We start from the raw sequence: 26,039 nt of genomic DNA, 5'->3' as shown, positions 1-26,039 counted from the left end.
TTGGAGAAGACAGCATTCCAACACAAGAAAAATTTTTATTATAACTCAAAATTCGATAATTTGTTTCATGTATATTTATTCACATCAGACATACAAATCTTGGTGACATAGATAAAAGTCCAGTTACTGCCATGGGGCGACTTGCCTACACATTCTGACAGGGGCTATTTTCTTCCATCCTAAAAATTCGGTAGTCATAATCCAGTGCCTGGAATTTGCAGGAACTTGGGTATTAGTTGACTGGAATAAATGAATAATGTACATAAAAGCTAATCCATCTGGAGAGTTCTTGAGAGCCAACCAGATTTCCTCTGGAGATCCCAAATTCTCTTTGCACATGACTTTCTAGTTAAACTTTAACAAAGACATTTGCTCATTAACTTTCTTTACATAAGGAGTCAAAATGTAACTTCCAACTAAATTTCAGTGCCCAAAACATTATCTTCACAAAAACTCAGCGTTTTCCTCTATCAAGTGTAAAAATGTCATCATCCATCGTGTTCCTTTTGTCTTGGCTGCCAGGATTCAAAGATATATTTACATATAATTGCAAACTATTTTATCTTCTGATGAAATTCCCCATTTTAACAACGTTTAACAATATTGCTAAACTACCATTTCAGATGGTCCACCAGTTACGTTTATTTTTACAACTTTAATGAACTGTAGTGAAATAATCTTTTCTTGATCCATTTTAGGAGTCCAGCTGGGGCTCTGTAACAAAAAAACAGATTAATAGGAGAAATACATACAAAATTTAAGTTTTACACGACACGGGAGCCCTCATGAGAAAATGAAGACTCAAAGAAGTAGAGTTGAATGCTTATATGCTGAATTAGATAAAGAGTAGTAAATTATGAAAATGGAACAAGACAAAGAATCTTGGGCTAGGAACAGTTAATGGTAGAAAAGTTACTAGGAAGACAAAAGTTAGTTTCACAAGATTTGTTGATAAAGGTATTGTGGTCCCAGTGATAAGAATGGTGTTTTACTTTTGATATAGAAAGGATATCTTCTAGCATGGTTTTATCTTCTGCTTTTAGGAAGAAAAGGGGAAGGTTAGATGTTCTTGCACCTGCTGTTTTTGCACCTGCTGTTTTTAAAGTAGCTTGTAAAGGAACACCTGTATGGGGAGACTTGTAGAAGAGGTACACAAAGGACAGACACAGACACACAGGGAAGGTGCAGACAGACAGAAGGATGGCAGACAAAAGGGTGCCTACCCCTCTGCCGTCATCTTTAATAACCCAAAAAGTTACATATTGCCCACCACCAATGACTACACTTCAGTCAGTATTTCTTTTAATCCTAAGTGCTAGCCAACTGAGATAAGGTCCAGGTTAATGCAACATAGCCTCTCTCCTTTAAAGGATGTCACTATGTAAACCAGGGAGTGCATCTGCATAGTTAACTTCATAGCCTCAGCAGGGAATTGCTGGGATTCCAATCCTGGGAATCAGGGCGCCAGTTACCCCCAGGAGTTTGCTCACCGGGGGAACGCTTCCCTGTCTATTTCCACGGTCAGAATACCTACAGTAGATTTATGCCAAAATGTCTACTTTGTGGGAGCAAATTCTGCCACCCTTCATTACTCCCTCTAACAGAGATAGTATCTTTTCATTTTTCTTCTTCTTACTCACTGTATAATGTGGGTATTAACACCCATTTCCCCTTAGGTCTCTTTGTACTTCTCTTGTTCAACCTTCCAATCTTCATCAACAATCTTTTTATATTGTTAGGGTTTGGATCTTAAATATCCGTTAAGCTCACATGCTATACTAGGTTGGTCTCCAGCCAATGACACTATTGGAAAGTGCTGGAAACCTTTAGGAGGTGGGGTCTAATGGAAAGAAGTTAGGTCACTGGGGGGGCATGGCCTTGGCAGAGAAGTTAAGACACCAGTCCCTTCCTCCTTCTCTCTCTCTCTCTCTCTCTATCTCTATCTCCTTCCTAGTCACCATGAAGTGAGCAGCTTTGTTCTGCTACACAATCCCTGCCATGATGCTCTGCCCAAAACCTGCAGCCAGCTGACCATGGACTGAAACCTCTGAAACCATGAGCCAAAATAAATCTTTCCTCATTTTAAATTGATTTTCTCAGGTATTTTTTTCACAGTGACAAACCTCATTAACAGTGATCAAAGTTGATACTTAAATTCAGTGCTATAATCAATGTCTACTACTGTGTTTGTCTATGGATTGATTCTAAAACAGCATATCACTGCTCAGTAGTATACTTTGAAAACATTTTTTCTTATATCTTTTGTATTGTTTTGCTTTGTTTTCCTGGAGTTCCTAATTTCTTTTCTACACACACACACACACACACACACACACACACACACACATATTTTCCCACCTTCCTCACCATATCCTGGTATAGTAGCTCTGAATTGGAAGTCAGTTCCAGGTTCCTCATATTGCCAGTACCTTCTACACAACTGAAATACTCACTCTGAGATTTGTATGGAACATGAGGGTCTTAGTATTTTGGAAAGTTATACTCTAGAAGACCTCTAATTTAGGCATTTTCAGAAGAATTTCAAAGGATATATGTTGTTCATTAGTGGTAATTCTAACACTTAAATTAGTTTCATGAAATCATAAAGTTAAAGGCATTCCATATCACTAGGAGGGGGAAAAACACCTTAGTGTTAGAATCAAAGTAGACTTCTAAATATGTATGCAACAACATTTGAGAAACTAATAAGAAAAATCACATTGTAAAAATATAACTAACAAAATAAAAAGCTAAGATGTTGGTCTGACAAAAAGAAATTATTCCTTGAAATAATGATGTGTGAGTGTATGGGTTATTTAAGATACACATGATACAATCTCTAAACTCTAAACTTCTAGGTAGCAAAATAGATCTCAAGTCTCTAAATAAAATATAAAATAGGACTGGGGATGTGGCTCCGTGGTCAAGTGCCCTTGAGTTCAATCTCTGGTTCGAAAAACAAAAAACAAAAACAGACTGACTATACATTTCCACTCTAATCAAAATAAAGTTTATAGGCTTAAAACTTCTAATTAGCAAATTTACATGTCAACTGAATATGTTCCAAGTACAAGGAGCTACTGCAGGCACCAGGACAAAGTTACAAAACCAGATGTTGTGTTCCAAAATCTGCAGTCAGGAGGAGGCAGACATAAAGGCAATTAGTTACAATGACACTGCAAAGGGTGCCACTGAGTACTAGAATCAGCAAGGAACCAAGCCTGAGGGACTTAAGGAAGGGGGAACCTAAAGTGCTAAGGCTGACACTTGAAGAATAAGGATTTTCTTGGAAGATTAAAAAAAAAAGGGGGGGGGGGACATCACATATAGAAGGAATAGTTCACAGAATGCAGATGTGAGGTATCCTAACCAAGTAAATAGTTTGTCAGTCTGGCTCATATAAATGGTGTGGGGATGGCAGAGAAAGATGAAGTCAGAAAAGCCTTAAATATCACATAAGGGCCTATGGATTTTATTCTAAAATAACTGAAAGCTTTTCACAGCAAACAAATGAAAGAAACTGATTTGTATTTTAAATGCCATGGAAAGACTGAAAAGAGTCACGACTTGGCAGAAAACCCATTGAGGAAGTTCAAGAACCATTATGTGCATTAGTCTGCCATAAAGAAATGTCACAGACTTGGGTGGCTTATGTAATAGAATTCCTGCTTTCCCCAACCCCCCCACAGATATGGAGTCAGGAAGTCCAAGTATAGGGTACTGGCAGGGTTAGATTCTCTTGAAATCTTTTTCTTTAGCTTGCAGACCATTGCCTTCAAAATTGTATCCTCACATGGCCTCTTCTTTATGCACATACATTCCAGATGTCTCTTACAAGGACACCAGTCATATTGCCTTAGTGCTCTTTTTACCTTAATTATCTTTTTAAAAGACCTATCTCCAAATATAGTCATACTCTAAGGTATAGGAGTTCAGGGCTTCAACATAGGAAGTTTGGAGAGACACTCACTATTCAGTCCTTAACAGAGTGGCAGTAAAAGTGGAAAGGAGATAAGCTGAAGGACAGATATAAAGTAGAAATCAATATGACTTACTGTTTGATGAGTCAGTTATACCTGAGACATAAAGTCTGCCTGATATTTGGTTTAGACAATCAGGTGGGCCTGATTTTGAAAAATTAGGCCATTTGTCAAAAAAAAAAAAAAAAAAAAAAAGAATACTGAGAGAGGCTTAGTTATATTTTCAACATGATACAATTGAAACAGTAATTTCTAGTTGACAGTGAAGTAAAACTTCAGAACGTAAGAAAAAATAATATGTATGGAAACTAAGGATACAGTAAGATTATCCACAGAGAAAATGTAAAACAAGAACAGAAGAGAATGAAATCCTGATGAATAACATTAAAGATTAGATAAAGAATCTGAAGTCAAACATGAAGTCTTTAAACGTATGTCAAGAGAATTAAAGAATGAAAACAGAAAAAACTGGTATAAAAGTTAAGTGACAGAAGAATTCAGTTGGATATAATTGTTAATTTTTAAATCTTTTTCAGAAACTCACATTTTACTTCAAGGATCATATTGTATACTTTTTATGAATTGTAATTTGTTTGTGTTAGTAAGTTAGAATAATCATTTGTGATTATTTTTAACTATTCAGAATGTGTTCAAAATACTGATATATATAACTTTCACTATATTCTTGTGCAAATTTCAAATCCTTAAAATGAAAACATGTTTTTAAATATGATGTCATAGATCAGTAAATTGATCTTTTTTCAGAATTATTCTAGTCAATTCCATTTATGTTGGAAGACAAATTCTAAGGTCATCTATAAAACACATGCCACCCATAGGGACAGACAGATGAACAGATTGATTGGTCCAAAGACATATACATATTTGTGTTTACATATATGTCTGTATATATATGCATAAATGTCTTAAATACTCTTGTAGAAGTGGTAACATACTTAATGGTTAATATTTGAATAATATAACAAACATCTTAGAATGCCACTGTCTTAAGCAGTTAGAATTTTTTTCATGAAATCTACCTGAGTGGCCCTAATGATTTTAAGTAGAAAATTAAAAACAAATTCCATATGGGAGTAATGTTTATTATGCTATACTATGAGTATTATTTTTAGACAACTGGAGACAGATACACTATTCTGGAGACTCTAAGGCACAGATATCAGTGATTTATTATTGTTTTTAAAAAGCAGCAAAAGGGAATATTAATTCTGGAAGATTTTTAATCAACTTAACACTATTATACATTAAAGATTTTTTTTCCACAAATATTCCCTCACAAAGCCGGTAGTTTCATATTTACACAGTATTAATTTTAGCAATTTTAAGTGTTAATCTATGATACAATAATGTTACTTCAGAAACATAAAAAATATAGTCCTTTTTAACAGCCATGCGCTCCCATTTTTTATGAAAGCTAGTTAGTTTATCCTAATGTATAACTTTAAAAATGCATAACAGATATTCAGTCAGCTTTATAAAACCTTTAAGACAGAAGGCTGTCAAACAGAATAGACAGAGGGCTCGTCATCACTTATGTCTGAATCTTCATCTACTCCTTCAATGACTGATTTTTTTCCTTTACAACAGGATACAATTAATCCGATCAAGAATACCTGTAAATTTAAAAAAGCTGGGTGTTATTTTTCAAACCTAAAATCACTTAAAAGTAATGCATTTAAAATTCAATGGCAGTACTGTGATATAAAAGGACTACTGATATACAAACAAGGAGTTTATACACTGAACTTTATAAAGGAAAATCATGCCTGGGATATCTGTACTTACCCCAAGAAAGGCCCAGTTACCAAAATAGTATGCGGCACTAAAGAACCAGAATTTGTGAAGAAATAGGTATGTCCGGGTAACGGTACACTGATCTATAAAATAGCAAAAAAAGAACTATGGTGAGATAGTTTCTTCTTAAAATGGATTCATTCTATATCTAAAATGTGATTAGCCAAAGCTAATGGCCAAGATCATACAATCAGTAAACGTTTAGAGATAGATAGAACTGAAATCTAAGTTTCTCTCCCAAGCCCACTCTTAACCACCTTAATATAGTGTTAAACTGCCAACTATTATGACATATTTAAAAAAAATTAATGCCACCACTGTAATCTGGATTTTAAGTGTAAAACATTATCTTGACTAATTTATTTGAAACAAAAATACTTTTAAGCTAGAGTGTCAGACATCCTAAAATAAAACAAGGATAAACTTTTCCAATGAAAAGCAGGAAAAAATGAGCAAAGGAATCAGATATAATTGGAATTAACTTGCACTTTTCTAAGAAATGAATTCTCAGAACAGATCAAACATGGGAAGGTTCTTTTGAATCTTTTTCTTTTTAATAATGCTGTTGAAAAAATACAAAAATCATTATTCATTGCTATTCTTCCTGTTTAAACTTTAGAGATCATTTATAGCTACAATTAAAAATAAATCATATTTTTCTTCTACAAATAAAATGTAACTCATAAGGTAGTAGACTGTTTTTTTGATATTTGTGTCAGATTCTATTAGTATTATCTAAATATATTACTGCCATTAGGTTACAAATATATGTACACATATTCACATACATCTAGTAAATGATGTTTAAGGAAATACTTGCTCACCCAGGCTATTCAGAATATTACACAATATTGCATAACTGTGTGAAAAATTTTATTTGCTACAGCTAATAGAGGAAAACAACCTCATATATTTTAAGTGGCCTTTATTCTTTACAAAAGAAAATTTTCATCTTACAAGACAACTTCTTTCAGTCTATTAATTACAAAAGAGATTTTGATTTCTGCATTACTTTTATCCAAAATGGACAATAGCAAAACATCCTGCATTCAATTAGAAGACCAATATAACATCTTTCTGGTGATTAAGGAAATACACCTTTTATTTTTATGAACTGTCTTCTCAGCTTCAATAAGTGAGTGTTATTTTTTCATAAAACAAAATTGAGCTGGGAACTTTGCAACCCAGCTTTTATATAAAGGATCTAATATACTGTAAAAATTTTTTTGGTTTACTTTTTTTGAAAAGTAGAAATCAGGTTATATTTTACCAAAATACAAGAACTATCATATAGATATGTAAAGATTTGAGCCTGTGAATCTTACATACCTTCCACTTCAACATTGTACTCCAATATTTACTTCTGAATTGCTCAATATGAAACTGGACAAACCTGTCTCTTTTTCTTGCAAAACATGCAGTTTAATAGAGAAGCAACCTGTTCCTTCCACAGTGACCAATCTAATTCCTCTCTATTGATCCCTAAAGGGCTACTTCCATATCCCTTTTACTCTATCAAAAGAAGAGCCTAGAAGGAATAGTCACAGTTCTCTAAGAAACCCAAAAAGCCTTCAAGCAGTAGTGGCTGAACAAATGTTTCCCTGTCTTCCTGTAATAAGGATGCAAGATTACAGTTTTACACCAAGTGCTGGGAGTTCAGTATACCAGAGGAGACTCCTAGATAAGAATCCTATTGTCACTTACTCTCTGCTCCTACCACATTTTATTCTCACTTCAATTACAGAATTTACTCCATAGTAATATATTTAATTTGCCATTTTTCCTATTCAATAAGCCTGAGTATTCTCAAGTACCCATCAGAGCATACCTGTTCATTCATATTCAACATGACTGGTGAAGCAAAATTAAATTTAAGAGAGGGAATATGGTATTTAAACTATATATTGTTGTCGGGCGTGGTGACATATTCCTGTAATCCCAGCAGCTTGGGAGGCTGAAACAGGAGGATTGAGAGTTCAAAGCCAGCTTTAACAAGGACAAGGTGCTAAGCAACTCAGTGAGACCCTGTTTCTAAATAAAATACATAACAGGGCTGGGGATGTGGCTCAGTGGTTGAGTGCCTCTGAGTTCAATTCCCGGCCGCCAAAAAATAAAAATAAAAAATAAAATAAAATGTATACTGTTAAATACTATACTTTCTATTCATTAAAAACGGATATGATTCCAAGGCTATTAAAACAAGACACTTGAATTTCATATCTTAAAAATGAAAGTATAAATGAAATGTCCCGCATGATGAAAGAAAAGCCATGGCTCCATGCTCCAACCCACTGGAGGTGGCTACCACTTGGTCTCTTTGCCATGTGAATGGGCAAATCAGAAGTGTGGTGCCTGTGTACTTGTAAGATGAGAATCTCATCATTTTTGTGTAAAGACCAAATAAGGTATTATCAAAAACCCTGTGCAAAGTGCTATTTAATATCAGCTCAACTGAACAAGTATAAGCTTGGTTGTAAAAAGTCAGTCTTCTCAATACTGATAATACTCCAAACTTAAATCATACCCTATTTGAGTCAAATGTATGATGTCAAGATCATTGTACTGTTTTGAGCAACTAATAAAAAATATAAAAATTCTATTACATATTTTTATATTTAAAGACGTTCTGAGAATAAGAATTTGACTGAATTAAACACTTCAGATCTACAACAGGAATTTTAAGTCAGAGATTGAGCTGGCAGAAGCAAGTAAAATTGTTATTCTTTAGTCGTCTAATAATTCATCCAGTGACATTTTAAATTGGCATATACTCAGATTCTTTGGATTACCATCAAAATCATACCTTAAATATTTTTCCTATCATATTATTTACATGCTCACTATTTTTAAAGGTTGTGATTGATCTTTGACACAGCTTTCCAACATTGTTAGTAGTCTTTTTTGTTGAAATACAACATGACTAAAAGTACATACATAAGAATATGTAGCAGCTTTTATAGTTATCTTTATACGTCTATTATATTGAGTTCTATTTATAGTAAATGGCATACACCCACAGAAGAATTTCTGTTAATAAGTTCCATGCACACATTTCAAATTTAAGGGATGATTCCACACTGAGTAAATGGAGGGGAGCTTCTTCTCTACAATCTGTCAACTTGTTGCTGCTCACCTGAATCACAAATATCTAGAGTTATGAATTTCATTCGACATTCATTATCTGATAAAGTTAGAAAAAACATTCTGAACTTGGTTTTACCTCAAAGGAAATTTTCAACTTGGTGAATGTTCCAGTTAGGGATTGTGTTTTAAAATCAGAGGTGTTCAAAGGACTTCTGACTGTTGTAGCTCAAAAAAACATAGAAGTTCCAATTAAACTGACAACTAAATGTTGACAATAAAATCTAAAATGCAATATTTTTCTTTCTGATGACAGTGGCCACACAAAAAGAAAAAAAAATCAAAATTTATAAAGTCAAGAAAGTCATGTGAAGCATATGAATACAATAAAAAATGTTTAACTCTTGTTACTTCCACCCTTCTTCCATCTCTTCTCTTCTATCATCACAGAAATAATAGAAAAATGTAATGAAACCATCGTTTGGCATATAATTGGAAACTTTTCCTGATAACTTATATATATAATTCCCGTTTCCTCTTAGAGTACTTACTATGTCCTTTTTTAAAAATGTGTGTTGACTGCTACTAAGATAACTATAGCCATTGATTATAATAAATAGCACCTTTTCCTTTAAATGTATTTAAAAAAATTACTGTTGATTTAAGTCACAATTGAGTTATGTTAAAACTTCAGTAGAAATCATTTATAAATAATTATTGTACTTACTAATTAAATCCTTATGTGATTAGAAATAGAAAACATTTGAGAAAACTCATATCTCATGGTTGCCCATGACTATAATAACTTTGGTTTCTGATTAGGGTCTTACTACTATTGAAGTATAAGGGGCATATAAATATTAACTATACACAGGACAAGAAACTTTGGACTTTATTTTGATATGATTAGGAGTTACTCATCAAGTGGTGTTAAGAGGGGATATAACATGAAATACAGATTGGAGGAGGGAACTCACAGTAGAGAGAGGTTCACTAAGAAGACAATTCAAGTGAAAAAATTAGCTGTAGGGATGGAAAAGGTTGAATCTGAAAAGATTTTTAGGACATAAAGTCCCAGTTTATCAGTTTTATTGTCAAATAAATTTACAGCATATGAAATACATACACATAAAACATTTGAGAGAGTAGCAATATGCAACCAAATAAGTGGGAAGACAGAAAAAAATGAAAATATATAATAAAAGCTAAAGTTATATTTAACTTAAAATTAACAGAGTTGTTGGTATGGCTTAGTGGTTTGATCCCCAGTACCAGAGAAAAAATTTAGCAAACTGCATAAGTGTTTTGTTAAATCTCACTGGGATTGCTCCATAAAGGGGAAAAAGAACTGATGAACATCAATAATCACAGAAATTCTAAGGAAAATAAATATTTTTATTATATCTTAAAAACAAACTGTATTGAGCTAATAAAGAAAGAATTTGTCAGCCGGGCATGGTGGCACACACCTGTAATCCCAGCAGCTTGGGAAGCTGAGGCAGGAGGATAGAGAGCTCAAAGCCAGCCTCAGCAAAAGCAAGGTGCTAAGCAACTTAGTGAGACCCTGTCTCTAAATAATATACAAAATAGAGCTAGGGATATGGCTCTGTGGTTTTGTGCCCCTGAGTTCAATCCCTGGCACCTCCTCCCAAAAAAGATAGGATTTGTTATATATTTTGCAGTAACAAATAAATAAGTTTTACAGTAATCTTTTTTTTTTTTTTTTTTTTGAGACAGGATATTGCTTTGTCACCTAGGCTGGGCTCACTGACGATCCTTCAGTTTCATTCTCCCCTCCAAGCAATTGGTAATTGTTTTTTATTACTTTATCTTTCTCATAAAACAAAAGCATTTTAAGGGGTATACTTGAAAAAATTAGAGACAGAAAATTGAAATTTAGTTCTTGAATCAGCCACTAATATACTGTGAGATTCTGGGATGAGCCATTTAACTTCTGAGTATCAATTTCTTTATAAGTGACATAAAGCTAATGTCTGCTTATGTTATGTGGTGATTGGCTAGATCGACCTTTTGAGAATTAAATTTAGAGAGAGATCTACATTTGATTAAAAAAAAAAGGAAAATTGATGTTTTCTGAGTTAGCAATCTTAAGCAATAATCTGTAAGTAGCTGAGAAGCTTCACAAAATTAGTTAAGCTGGCTCTAGTATGGACTCTGAAGAATTTAGAAAGTTTATAACTAATTAACTTCATTATATTGTCTTAGTTGAACTTTATCAGGACAATCAAAATGTCACCTAGTAAAAGAACCTCCACATTAGGAAACTTTCTCAATCTCTAGCAAAATCCAGGAAAAATGATGTCATGATCAATACTCAATTTTCTGGTCTACATGGCAACCTTGCCTGAAAATGGACATAATATATCAGACTATCTCAGCTAGATGATCCCAGCCAATAAGATCAATGAGGCCTTCTTTGTGCCTTCATTCTTACCTAAACTGTATGACTATAAATTTGGTTTACCATGTAGACTCTTTTTCCCTGGTCGGAATTCACTAATCCTAAGCCTTTAGTTTCTTTAATACTTAACATTACTATAGTAAATTGATAAACAGTCATCTGACGAATACATTAGTCTCCTCTCGGGTTATATGAAGCTAAATATAGATGTTAAAGACAAAGATAGGGTAGTTTGTAATTCTTAGTTTTCCATCTCATTACTCTAACTTTAATATTGTACTACCCGTTTTACAGGTTTACTAGATTTCAATCAAATGAGGTTATCCATCCAAATGTATTATGTGTCAAATGAAAGATTATATGTAAATATAAAGTACATAACTATGAAGATATATTTTAATCTGTTGAAAACAAAGCTTTCTGGTTTAAAATGACAGTCATTTGTTTCTTATCCTTCCCAAGACCTTATTAAAGTTACAGTACAGGAATAAAGCCAGAAGCACTCCTTTAACTGTGAAGAGAATAGAAGTTGGACCATCAGCTGATGAGAGGCTTCAACAATAATTTGGAAGATGAAAAGCCACATTTAAGGTCTCCAGTAAAACAGATGATTTTCCTCCCATTTATTTTAAAATATAATTTGAAGATCAAGAAGTCTCAACCATATCCACAGAGTTCCCAGCAATGAGAAATCATAGTTTCTGACACTTAATATGAATTGACATGAATATGAATAGATCATCAGATATATAGAAATCTATCAGCATGAGGGGAAAAGAACAGGATGAACAGAATTGTTCCAAGATAAACAGAACTGTAATTTTATTTAAAGAAAACCATTTAGGAAAATGTTTAGTGTCTTCAGATATTGAAGATGATGTTACATCCATTAAGACTAAGGATGACTGGAAAAGAACAATCAGAAGAATAAAATATTGGTAAGAATGCATTACATGAAATAAAAATTCAAAATATAGTTCATAAAGATGAATACATATTTAAGAATTTAGAACAAAGTGGTAGGCAGAATACATGAAGTATGAGATAAGACAGATGATCAACTGAAGGTGCCCTGTAACTAAAGAACAGGAACTCCCAAAAAGGAAAGCAGGAAATAGAAACCATGATGTTAGCTTAAAAAAAAAAAACAAAAACAAACACTGGTATTAGCTATCTCCTCAGTTAAAATCAAAGACAAAGATGACGCCTTGCCCTTAAGATATAAGAGAAAATTATTTCTCATGTAGAATTCTAAGCCCAAACTACCCATCAAGTGTGACACAAAAATATTTTTCAGAAACACAAAAATACTTTTCAGATACACAAAATACTTTTCAAATATGTATTTCACACACACAAACACTTTTTTTTTTTACTATAGCAAAACTAGGGACATAGAAGAGAAAATCAAGAAGAGATTGTTTACAATACATCAAAAGTTTAATGATCAGAAATTATAGCATTATAAATTTGTAATTAAAATTTGTAAAATAGAATCAGAGCAATTGAACCAAATAAGAGAGAAAGTTAGTAGGTTCCAAGATGAAAGCCTTTAATTCTATACAATGAATTTCATCTAACATAAAGAAGCTAGAAGATATTAGGCATATTAAAGTCTTAGGCTATTTTAATTACACTATTCAAAGAGTGGAAAAAGAAAAAATAAAAAGGGTGGTTTACAAATGTTGTTTGAAGGAGACAAAGCGACAGAGAGAGTGAGTGAGAGAGAGATGGCTGAATGTGTGTATTTCATTGTCAAGGAGCTTACTTACATTCATATAAGAGACTGGGACAGGTGTCAATTAAGAGAAAGATGATGTTTTAAAAAAATATAAATGTTTTAGGAAATCAAAGGAAAAAGGAGAATGCACACATTTGGAGATTTAATAAAGGTCTCATTTGAAATAAACCTTATAAGATGATTAGGATTTTGACTAATGAAAATGGGAAGGATAGAGTAAAGAACAGTTGTGACATTCTAAAAATGTAATTGAAAAGCAATGATGGCAAAGATGTCCATGTCCAGAAAGTATATTCCAAAAAGCTAGAAACTTGTATGACAGGGTAAATAGTGACAGTCCTTAAAACCCAGAGAATTTATCAGATTAGAAGAAGGGGAAGGTCTTATGTTTATTATTGATGAAATGACATTATCAGAACACTTTGGAACAGTGGTTTCTATGATGGGTCCTCAAACTAGAACCATGAGAAAATTAGGAGGTGGGGTTCTAGTTCAGAACCACTAAATCAAAAACTTTGCAATCTGTGTGTCTAAAAAGCCTTACAAGTGATTCAGATGTATATAAAAGTATGATAACTAGTTTTTCAGAACAATTAAGCCAATATCAGTATGTAGTGCAAATCAGAGTGTAACAATACTGAAAATGTAATTTAAGTGAGATGGAATGAAGGTAAGATGAGAAGGTCATTATGACAACTGACTCTGTATCCTTTAGTAAAATAACTAGGTGTGAGTAGGAGTGAATAAAGATTAAATGTACTTTGAAGAATGATGGTAGTATAAGAATGCGGGTAGTGGAATTTCTCAGTATAATCCAAAGTCCTTATCTAATAGTTTGTATTGTCTTCTCTAAGAACTATTCACTTTAAACATTCTTCTGGATATAGTACCAAAATAAGGCAAAGCTTGGGGTATTAATTTCACATAATGGCTCAGTCTCATTTGGAACTACTCATAGCAGGATAACTGGCTAATATCTTTCTTTTGGTTTCTTCCTTGACCTATACACATTAACCTATATAACACATTCCAACTACATACATGCTTTCAGCCATCAGGAAAATCTAATGAGTTAGCAATGACCAGGTAGCTCTGAGAAGTTATTTAGTTATCCTTTTTCTTCTTTATTTATGAAGAAATACCAAGAACTAAACAAAGTCACAAAGGCTCAAAGGAAAAAAAGAAAAGAAAGAAATGCATACCCTTAATAGGTGCAAACATGTTTTAAAGATAATTATCCTAGATATAATCAAACCTTATAGAAGGTGAAACATTAGGCAAGTATTTTCTAATTAGAACTCAAAACCATAGGCATCGCCTCTAACCACTTTCTCAAATCTACTCATACACTCACCTGCAAATCCTATTGGCTCTATCTTTAAAATATTTCCAGATTCTGACCATTTGTTGCTATGGCCACTACCATAAGCTCTGCTTTGGATTACTGCAAAAACTTCCTGTCAACCTGCTTTTGTCCGTGGTTCATTATGGTCTGTATCACAGGTTGGCAAAATATGGCACACAGGAAAAATCAGGGCTGCCACTTATTTTATGTTTTATTGGAACACAGCCACAGCCATCCATTATATATTGTTTATGGCAGCATTCACGTGCAAAGGCAGAGACAAATGGTTGTAGTAAACTATGTTCCACAAAACCTAAAATATTACTATGTGGATCATTACAGAAAAAGTTTGCCAAGCTCTGGACTATATGAAACACAGTCTGAGCGATCTCTTAGGAACATATGTACATCATATCCCTGTTATGCTCACAATCTTCCAAATACTTTCCTCTGAAAATAAAAGTCGAAGTCCTTAAGATTATCTGCTTGCTATTCCTACCTTCTCAGCTTAATCCCACACCAAACTTACTATTATCTCTACTGGAATGCTCTTTCCCAGATATCTTAGTTTACTCCTTACTTCCTTAAAATATTTTTGCTCAAATGCCATCTTCTCAGAAACAATTTCCTTCCTACTATATTGAAAAATGTGAACCATTCCTCCTTCTGAGCACTACCTACCCTTCCTTTGGCCCTTTATTTTTCTCCATAGTACATATCACCTGATATACTTATTTGTCTGTCTCCTTCTAAATAAGATTGGTGGGGACAAGAATCCTTGATTGTTTCATTCACTACTTTGTATCTCTGTCACTTAAAATTGTACCTGGCACATAGCAGTCATCAACAATCATATGTTAAATGAAAAGCACAGGAATGCTAGAATAAACAGAACTAAAAGATCATGTAAGGCACTTGAAATTAAAACATATATAAATTTGTTATAATTTAGAAACTAACTGGACTGTGACCCTCAATGGTATTGAAGATAATGTCAGTAACTTCCAAAGATGCTTGAATTACAATATAGCAATTAATATGTTTTATCCCTCATACAGAATTGTTTTCTAGATAAGGTTATTAAAATTATCTCTATTACTAGAGTTAACTTGTCTTCATGTTATAGATCATCCCAACTTTTTGACTTGCATCCCCAAATTTGTTGACTATAAAACAAAAGGACAAATATAGATTTTTTTGTTTTGTTTTGTTTTGTAACAAGGATTGAACCTAGGGGCGTGTAAGCACTGAGCTACATCCCCAGCCCATTTTTATATTTTTATTTAGAAATAGGGTTTTGCCAAGTTCCTTACGGCCTCCCTATGTTGCTGAGGCTGATCCTCCTATCTCAGCCTCCTGAGCTACTCAGATTATAGGAATGAGCCACCACACACAGCCAAATATAGCTTTTTGAAAGGCCACTATCCCATGTTCTTGATTCTGAGGGACTTAGTGACTTTTATTCTCCTAAAGAAGGTCATCTTGTTAATTATAAAATTTCAGAAAGCTTCACTTAATATGGACAAGGAAGTGTTAAGTCGATAGTTCACATTCAAACCTGCCTTTTAAATAAAGATAGTAACAGTCTTCCATTGCTTTCATTTCAAATTGTATTTATGAACCACCACTGGGCAGAGCACCACATCCCAAACACCATCATCCCAAAGCACTAGCATCATTTTTCTACTGAATCACTTAAGGCTTAGTTTCTAGAGAAATCTCTCAACCAGCTTCATTCTCAGCCTGTTAAAACTAGTCTTTGTTAAAATGAACATTTTATCTGTAACTGTAAATATCAAATGCCAAGCATCATCTACTATAGTAACTCTTTTAGTAACATTGGTTTTAAACACAAGTAAAATGCATAAAACATATTTTTCTTTTCTTCCAGGCCAAAGTTTGGGGAGGGAGGTTAAAAAAAAAAAATCACCTGAATCCATTATAAGTGACAATGTAAATGTAAACAGTATGGCTTAGATACAAACTTCAAAATAAAATTTCAAAGGACCATAAAAGTTCAAGGAGAAAAAAATATTCCATGTTCTGAGAAAAGATGGTATAAAGAATGAACTAATCTTCGAAAAGTAACTATCTTCCACACTCCCATTTTTAACAAACTGGAAAGAACAAACATCTTCCTAAAATCAATATTTACTTGGCAAATGCATATCACTATATTGTCTGTCACTGATTTTGCCTTTAAAGATGTTTAATTGTGCTTTTTTTTAATTAGAGAATAAAAATTATTTATTTTAAAGAACAGAGTAAATATCTACTTCTTGCCTGCCTTAGGCAAAACGAGATTTTTAGTCTTCGTTTATGCACAAAAGCATCAAAAAATGAGATAATATATATTCTTCCAACAACCATTGATGTTTACTTTTCTATTAAAACACATAAAGTTGTACCAATACATTTTATTTATTGTTATTTAAAGTAGTATCATTAGTGGGTAAATACACAGTTGTATCTTTTGATTTTGCTATTTCTTTTCTAACCTTGATAGGGCTTGGAAACTGGTTAGCTATTGGAAGAGAGAATATACATATATAACTTCAAGACTTCCATCCGAATAAATAGTTTAGGAGACAGAAAAGGAATAGGATCACTCCTCACTACCCCATGACCAGGGAAGGTGGTAAGAAAGTGGAAAAGAAAGGAAAGGAGCTCAATATTGGACTTTATGTTTCAGGGGTTGACAGGACATGCTTGTCCCTACAGATGAACTAGAAGACAGTTAGAAAATAAGAGCACAAATTTAATATTCTGAATTCTTGATTTCACCCCTTTGAATTACTAAGCATGAATAACCTCTATATGTCAACTGTCAATTCTCCAAACATCACTAATAAACATCATTGACCTAGCAAAGCTAAATTTATTAGAGGAACTGCAATGGGAGAGAACATGAAGAAGAAATACTGAGAAGAATATTTATGAGGTTTTAGGGGATGGGGTTGGCTAGACCACTTAACATCTTGCAGGGTGGGGAACTAGCTAGAACTAGACAAAGTTTATGATGAAATAGTTTTAGATTAGTAGGTACAGTGAAAGCGAAAATCTTGAAGTAAGCCTTACTAAGCAATTAATCTTGCTAAAGAGCTATTTTAGTGGTTTCAGTCAGGAGTATTTCCTAGAGCAAGTAACTAAACCAATTTTAAAAAAAATATTACTGAACATAAGGACAGGGAAATACGCCTACATTCAGCATGGCTTAGTGTAGTGACACTATGTTGGTGTCACCAGCTACATGCATTTCAGAGGGTTAAAGCTTTCAAAATTTATTGATTGGCACTTGGGAATGGCTTAGATTTTATTAAAATTGTTGAAATTAAATATGATACTCTGTGATGGACAATATGCTGGAGCTGACCAAGTATATTTGGAAAATAACCAGTAAGAAGGCTAACTTCCTGATACAATTTATGAAACTATTCTGATTAGAAAATCTGCTTGCTTATGTTCATAGCTTTCAAAGCAAAATCTTCACATAAGAAAATGTTAAAAATAGCTCTATTATTTCATGTATTTGTTGATTGACTGTATATCATATTCTGAGAAGTGTCTCTTCAGGTCCTTGGACCATTTATTGATTGGTTTATTTGTTTTTTTTTTTTTTTTTTTTGGTGTTTAGCTTTTTGAGTTCTTTATATACCCTAGAGATTAGTGCTCTATCTGATATGTGAGGGGTAAAAATTTGCTCCCAGAATGTAAGCTCTCTATTCACCTCACAGATTGTTTCTTTTGCCGAGAAGAAACTTTTTAGTTTGAGTCCATCTCATTTATTGATTCTTAATTTTAATTCTTGTGCCACAGGAGTCTTACTAAGGAAGTTGGGGCCTAATCCCACATGATAGAGATTAGGGCCTACTTTTTCTTCTATTAGACACAGGGTCTTTGGTTTTATTCCTAAGTCCTGATCCATTATGAGTTCGGTTTTGTGCATGGTGAGAGATAGGGGTTTAATTTCATTTTGTTGCATATGGATTTCCAGTTTTCCCAGCATCATTTGTTGAAGAGGCTATCTTTTCTCCAATACATGTTTTTGGCACCTTTGTCTAATATAAGCAATTAGAGAAATGCAAATCAAAATCACTGTAAGATCTTATCTCACTCCAGTGAGAATGGCAGCTATGATGCATACAAACAACAATAAGTGTTGGTGAGGATGTGGGGAAAAAAGGTACACTCATACACTGCTGGTGGGACTGAAAATTGGTACAGACAATATGGAACGCAGTATGGAGATTTCTTGGAAAAGTAGGAATGGAACCACCATTTGACCCAGCTATCCTACTCCTAGGTCTATACCCAAAGGACTTAAAAACAGCATACTACAGAGATATAGGCACATCAATGTTTATAATAGCACAATTCACAATAGCTAAACTGTGGAGCCAACCTAGATGCCCTTTAATAGATGAATGAATTAAAAAAACGTAGCATATATACACAATGGAATATTACTCAGCAATAAAAGAGAATAAAATCATGTCATCTGCAGGTAAATGGATGGAGTTAGAGAAGATAATCCTAAGTGAAGTTAGCCAATCCCAAAAAACCAAATGTCCAATGTTTTCTTTGATATAAGGAGGTTGATTCATAATGGGATAGGGAGAGGGAGCATGGGATGAATAGACGAACTCTACATAGGGCAAAGTTGTTGGAGGGGAAGGGGGGCCATGGGGTTATAAATGATGGTGGAATGTGATGAACATTATTATCCAAAGTACATGTATAAAGACATGAATTGGTGTGAATATACTTTGTATACAACTAGAGATATGAAAAATTTTGCTCTATATGTATAATAACAATTGTAATGCATTCTGCTGTCATATGTAAATTTAAAAAAAATAGTTCTATTATTAAAAAAATAGAAAGGAAATTCATAGAAAAATCCTAAGTTGTTTAAGGAAGCTGGGTTACATCATCAAATATAGAACACCAACTTTCCATTTTAATTGGTAAATTATTTAAAACTAAATGAAAAAAAAATCTTCAATAGGTTTTAAAGTACTATGTGCCTTTAGAGAAGATTTTAATTTCTGAAGAGTTTTAAATATGTTTCTTGTGGATTTAAATTGCCCTTTTCCATTCAGTCTCAAAAGAAATATATCATGTAAACTTAGTCAATGACTCACTTTACATGATTGGTTATGTCTATAATTAAGTCAAAATTTATTTGATACTAAAAATATATACCAGAAATGATAGAAAGATATAAGGAATGAATTATTTTGTAGCAAATTCAAAATTAAAAGTAAACATGAAAGATTAGCTTACTTTCATAAGTTTTACTTTTCATCTAAATTGCTTAGGGAATCAGCAAATAGCATTATACTAACTTTTACAATCAAAATAAATCCTGTCATTTTGTGGGACAAAATACATCATGTTAAATCGCTGGAGATACAAACTTAAATTTACAGAAATAAGAAAAATAATGCATATAATGTAAATATTTGTAATACACATAATATATAATTATGCAAATGACATTGTATAATATCTCTAAAATGGTATTCATAAATGTTTTCTTCAACAGTTTCACATTTTGGTCTATACTTGATTATTGTAATTTTTTTTTTAAAGAGCAGCTATTCAGATGGTATACAGTGATTCTCATTGTAGGTTTTTTCCTCCTAGAATCATTTTCTAAACATATGCACAACATTTTTTGAACGATGTTTCATGGTCCTTGACCTCTTAATGTTTCCACATTTTTTAATCAGAAGGATACTTTCTGACATGTAACTACAGTACAGGTATTAAGTTCAGGACATTTAATATTGTATTATATTTTTATTTATCCTGCCATTCATTTTCCAACACCATCATATATCCTTTTAATTTCTATTTTTATTTTTAATTTTTTCTCTGTTTGTTTTGGTATTGGGTATTGAACTTACAGGCTCTTTACCACTGAGCTCTTTATCCCTAGCCCATTTTTTATATTTTATTTTGAAACAGGGTCTCTCTAATTTGCTGAGGTTGGCCTCAAACTACAGTCCTCCCACCTCAGCCTACAAAGTTGCTGGGATTACAGGTATATACCCCTGCTAATATTCTTTATAGTACTTTTATCCTCAAGTACAAAATCCAATCCAGATTTATGTATTATAATGTCTCCTTAATATTCTTTCATCTGTAGCATTTCCTCAGCCTCTTTGTCTTTTATGACATTGACATTATTAAAGCACACAGGACAATTACTTTATGGCATGTTCCTCAATTTGGGTTTGTCTGCTCTTTCGTTTTGATTTAATTCATGTTATCCATTCTTCTCAGGGTGTCATTTAATGAAACACAAAAAGCAAATTTATTCCTCGGTGATGCTAATTTTGATCACCTGATGCAGATATTGTCCAATTTCTCTAATATATAGCTACTATTTTCCCTCTTTATACAAATAAATAATCTATGGACAGATCTCTTTGTGATTTTAATCCATAGTTCCCTACATTGAATTTATTTTCAATAACTAGTATTACATCTATCTGTAAATGTTTTGTTTGGGCCATTTATAAGTCAGGATTTCATTGGTACATTCATTCATTTTAAAACAGTTTTTTGTTATTGGCCAATATTTTGAGTTGGCCTTACTCAAAATCTTTTCTTTGGTTAACTATTCTATAATCTGTGTCAGTAATCACAAAGCCAGAACCTTGCAAGTCTCCATTTATACTCATTCTCTTAGTGATCCTTCACAGTCTCTTCCCATCCATTCCTGACTAGCCCAGCATAAACTTTTTCCTCCAAAATTCTAGATCCAATTCAACTGCCAACTCAATATGTCTACTTGAATGTTTAATGAATAATTCAAACAAAAAAATGCTCAAAACTAAATGATGTTCTCTTTCAATGCATGAAGTAGGAAAACAGACATACAGAATACATAAAAGCATTCATTTGGGGAAAAAAATTAAGAGGTATTACCCAAATAGAAAGCTCTTGAATGCTTTGGTATGATTCTGTATTAAAAATCAGTTGTTGGGGCTGGAGCTGAGGCTATGGCTCAGTGGTAGAGTGCTTGCCTCACACATGTGAGGCACTGGGTTCGATCCTTAGCACCACGTAAAAATAAATAAAGATATTGTGTCCATCTACAACTAAAAAATAAATTTTAAAAAACTATATTAAAAATCAGTTGTATGTACTATTTATAATATTTACATGCTTTTAGTTCATATAACACCCAATATGTGGGATATTAAAATACTATTTAATCAATACTATTTAATCAATACTATTTCAATCTCAAATTGAAAACACATTAAGGAATTTTCTCATTGAAAAATGTACTCACTTTACTTTTTTAATGTTAATTATTTTTGAGTTGCAGAATAATTCTCTATTACTTCAGCCCATTCAAACCATTCTCAATGGTTTAAAGATTTGCCATTAACTAAATCTCTTTCTAAAGCATCAACACTATTGACCACTAGGCATGGCATTTTCTTGGGTATTAATATGCTGTAGTTTCTGGTTCATCTCTTATTTTCCAAAATTGTATGTCTTTTCCAACACCTAGATTTAGCCTTTTGATTTCTGGCTTTCTGTATATTGTCTGTGCCTTTCATTCTCTTGTGGCTTCAAATAACCACTTCCATTTTATTTAAAAAGCAACAACAACTTATTTTTAAACTTAAAGGGCAAATGATGCAATAGTTTTACATTTTATTTTTCTCAAACGAAACACAAAATATGTTACATGTAGGAAAAAGAGACTTGGAATAAGACTTGGAAAAAGACACTTGGCATTAAAGTCTCAGTCTGATACTATTTGTGCAACTTTTAACTCTTAACTCTTGGAGCTCTAGTTTCTTCATCTGCAAAATTAAATTATTTAGATAATCTTTCTAGGATTTTTTAGTTCACCAGAAATGATAGAAAGATATATAGGAAATAGTTTCTAACCCACGCAGCTCTTTATGGCTTTTATTACCATTTCTGTCTCCCATGCAGACATCTGGGGGTGGGGATATTTTCTAACCTAACCTATGCAATGTCTTAGGTAAACCATTTCAGAAGGATGGGTAATGAATATTTGTTAGCCAAAGCAAAATGGTTTGATAAACAAGTGTTATTTATAGAGATTATATTTTGAATCATCTCTTGATGGAATTGTTTACTACAAAACAGTGTTCATCTAATTTGTAAGTTATCAATAAAAATTTTTCTTTTAACATTCTGATATGCAATTAAGTTTGCTTTAGATTATACTTTTGTCTGCTTAGTTTCTTCTTTGTAATTCATATAGTTTGGTTTAACATATCAGCTCCTATTTTAGCAACTAACTTCACTCAATTTGTCCTAGTAACATCATATCTTCAAGCTAAAACCTAACCCTATGGATTATTTGATAATTTTTAAGGCTCCTCTCTTTATATGTATTATTTTAACAAATAATCAGAATAAATCCACAAACATGAAGTTTAATCCACAGAGAGCATTCTAGTAACTTTAATGTCCAAATAAGACAACACAAATTTACTTTAAGAAAAGATAAAATAATTCAATGAAACAACAGAAATGAGACTTTGGGTTCATGGATTTTTAAAACTGGTCATTTGGGAACGTATTGTTTGATCACTCTCCATCTTCTTCAAATTAATCTATGCTCCTGCCACAATTTATTGTTACATTAACATGCCAAATATATTTACGTCATTATGCCTTGTTAATGGACATTTTTTTCTTTTTCTTGGAATATCTTCAGGTTGTTTTGTTTGTTCATTCAGATTTAACTATTCTTTTGAGTCCAACTAAAATGTTATACTGCCCCCTGGGCAAAATAAATCCTTATTCCTTCCACCTTTACATACTTTCATTATAGTTTGCCATTTATTTTCCTCCCATTACAATTATTACAATTATTTATTTTTGGATTCAGTTCTATTAGCCTATATGCTTTTTGAAGGGAAGAATTCTATATGTGTTTCCTCTGACATTTTCCCTTTCTCCAAAATCTCATCCAGTACTTATACTGCCTATTTTATTTGTCCTTTAGAGCACCCTAATCTTTCATTTTCCTATATTCACTCAAATATTCATAATTATGAATATATATGTTCCTTTAATAACTGTTGGCTTTAAAGTATTTTCCTCAGATCTACATATAAATCAATTATTGTTATTATTATTAATCCTTATTAAATTAAGTAGCAATCAAAGAATATAAAAATATAAACCTAAAAGTCCCCTTGCATAAGAAATTTAAAACTTATCTTCGAATCTGCTCAACTGGCTCACTTTGAACATAAAAACTATGCAGAATACCTGTCAGGATAAATTAAGTATTCCTGTCGCCTTAAGAGAACTTTATAAACATAGTAAAACAGTCTATAAGATTACTGCTAAATCACTCTATTTAATAGATTATTTTAAACACAGTGTAAACTATTCTTTGATAAATGACTTTGACTTTGTCATTCTAAACATAATGCTCAAAATTTTAGTAGTATTTTCTATATGTTTAATAAATGTCAGACCAACTCACACATGAATAAAATATTACTGTAAAAAGTCTCTAAAATGTGGTTGATATTAAGAAGAAATAAATGTGCATATTTTTAGAATTTGTTGCCAAAAATTTTTTCAGGGAAACTAGCAATCTTGGAAATAACCTATATTATCATGCTGTTATTTCATTTCCAAATCTAAAAATCATTCTCTAAGATTGTTACTTGCTGGGGCAAGGGGTGGGGTGGCAGCTCAGTGTTAGAGCACTTGCCTAGCATGTACAAGGTCCTGGTTTTGATCCCTAGCACCACAGAACAAAAACAACAAAAATTCTACTACTTGCAAAAGATCACATTAAATATCTTATGCATTATATATACTATCATATCATCTACTCTATTCAAATGTTCTCACCAAAATATCATAAATAACAGTACTGAATTTTTCCCTACCTGTTAAATTTCTTAGTTTCCATTTAAATGGATACAACTGTACCAGTCTCTCACCATATATGCCACTTCCAGACTATTCTTATATATCTAATATCATGTCCTTTTCATCTTACCCTATCAATATTTAAACTACAGTCTCTTGGGAGAAAAAAAAAAACTACCCTGCTACCCCAAATTCAATTACCTTATTTCTGCTATCTTCTTTCAAGCATGTACAAGCAAGTTAAATGTTTAGATATGTGATATAGAAAAAAAAAAAGGATTAGGAAAAGTAAATGTAATCCATAAACCTAAAGGGTAAATTTTTGTACTGTAAAGTAACATTTCAAAAGATGAGACAACTGAAATGTTTAAGAAAAATGGTAGTTCAAAGAGTCATTTTAACCACAGTAAATTAGATCAGACTAAAGAACAAAAATACTGAATGTTATTCATAAAAAAGTTATAGACAAGTGTCTCATTTGACAAAAGGTCTATAATATACTAATTCATGCAGTTCAGCAACACAGGGACATTTTAAAATCCCTTTTATCAGTAAAATATATTCTTGAAACCTATGTTTTTATTTGTTTTTCTAAGGTTTCAAGACCACTATAACAATTTGGGAAATAGATCTTCAAGGTAACTACCCCCTTAGTTTAAAAAAAAACAAAACTAAACTAAACCAATACTAATTTTTCCTTCTATGTTCATTTAGCTAAAGATGATAACAAGAAGCACTTTAACTATTGACCCTCCTTTGTGATGTATATATCATTTTATAATAAAACATCTAGGAATAAAGTCACTAATAAAGTAGATTCAAACATTAAATAGTATTTATTCATACTAGTAAGATTTAAACTATTATTTCTTCATACAAGGTAAAATAATCCCTATTTTTCTATCTCATCTCTTGACTTTGCTCCTTTCTCTAGTTTTGATCTCTTTCCTTATTTCCTATGCCTCTGGACTCTGGTTGGTCAGCTGATGCTCTAACCCTAGGTGTGTACTTTGCTTCCCATACTTATATCCCCAATCACACTTCAATTCCTCAAGTCATGCCTTCTCCAAACTGGTATGAATAACAATCATACCAGTTGTTCAGATTTGTTCAACAAAAATAGAAATTGATAATTTCATCTCTGTCCCTTCACATATTTACCTATCATTACCTTATCTTCAGTCAGAACCCATACATTTTCCTTCACAGACTATCAAAAATTTTTGCCACTTTCTTCAATAGTCTATTCTCAGTAGATGATATGAACTTATATTTCATAGCTAATCAAGAAATACCACTTCCTGCCACCCTCAGAGTGTAAAAACTTATTATCCAAGACTTATTATCCTGTTTCCTTCTTAGTGATCTAGAGAAAGAGGTGTGCCTCATTCTTTCTAGCACATTATGCCTTTTTAATCATATTCTCCCGAATTGGATAATATTGGTCTATCAATCAGCCTTGCTGACATTTTTCTTCAACCTCTTCTGCTCCGCTACCTCCAATCTATCATCAACCCTAAAGTCTTTCCTAATTTTAAAAAACAAAACAATAATTCAACTTGGCATGCATACCTTCTCTAAGTATCTATTAATAATTTCAACAAAGTAATATAAATTGTGACTACTATTCTTTCTATTCAATGAAATTAGTTTTACCTCCATTAGTTTTTTCTTCTTTTTTGTCTTCCCTGTACCTTCTCTATCTGCTTGCCCTTAGAAAATGATTTCCTGAGTTTCAGTCTCCATTCTCTTCTT

At 32.6% G+C, this 26,039-nt stretch overlaps 1 protein-coding gene across 2 annotated transcripts in view; it reads right to left on the bottom strand.

Annotated features, from left to right (window-relative positions):
* Positions 1–15: 15 nt before the first annotated feature.
* Lmbrd1 (LMBR1 domain containing 1) overlaps positions 16–26,039 on the bottom strand; it is a 109,053-nt gene continuing 83,029 nt past the window's right edge. Inside the window, exons 15-17 of one of the 2 annotated variants that reach the window (XM_071613276.1) lie at positions 5,787–5,878; positions 5,483–5,614; positions 16–714 (exon numbers count right to left, since the gene is read on the bottom strand). In XM_071613276.1, the coding sequence (XP_071469377.1) occupies positions 5,501–5,614; positions 5,787–5,878 (206 nt within the window). In that variant the 3' untranslated portion in view covers positions 16–714; positions 5,483–5,500. Of the gene's footprint in view, positions 715–5,151; positions 5,615–5,786; positions 5,879–26,039 lie in introns of those variants that run through there. The other variant, XM_027928335.2, reaches the window with a different exon arrangement.

This window comes from Marmota flaviventris, chromosome 6 (genome assembly GCF_047511675.1).
Source record: "Marmota flaviventris isolate mMarFla1 chromosome 6, mMarFla1.hap1, whole genome shotgun sequence".
Lineage (NCBI taxonomy): Eukaryota > Metazoa > Chordata > Mammalia > Rodentia > Sciuridae > Marmota > Marmota flaviventris.
The sequence above is the reverse complement of the archived record's forward strand: the minus strand, read 5'-3'. Positions and strand labels throughout refer to the sequence as shown.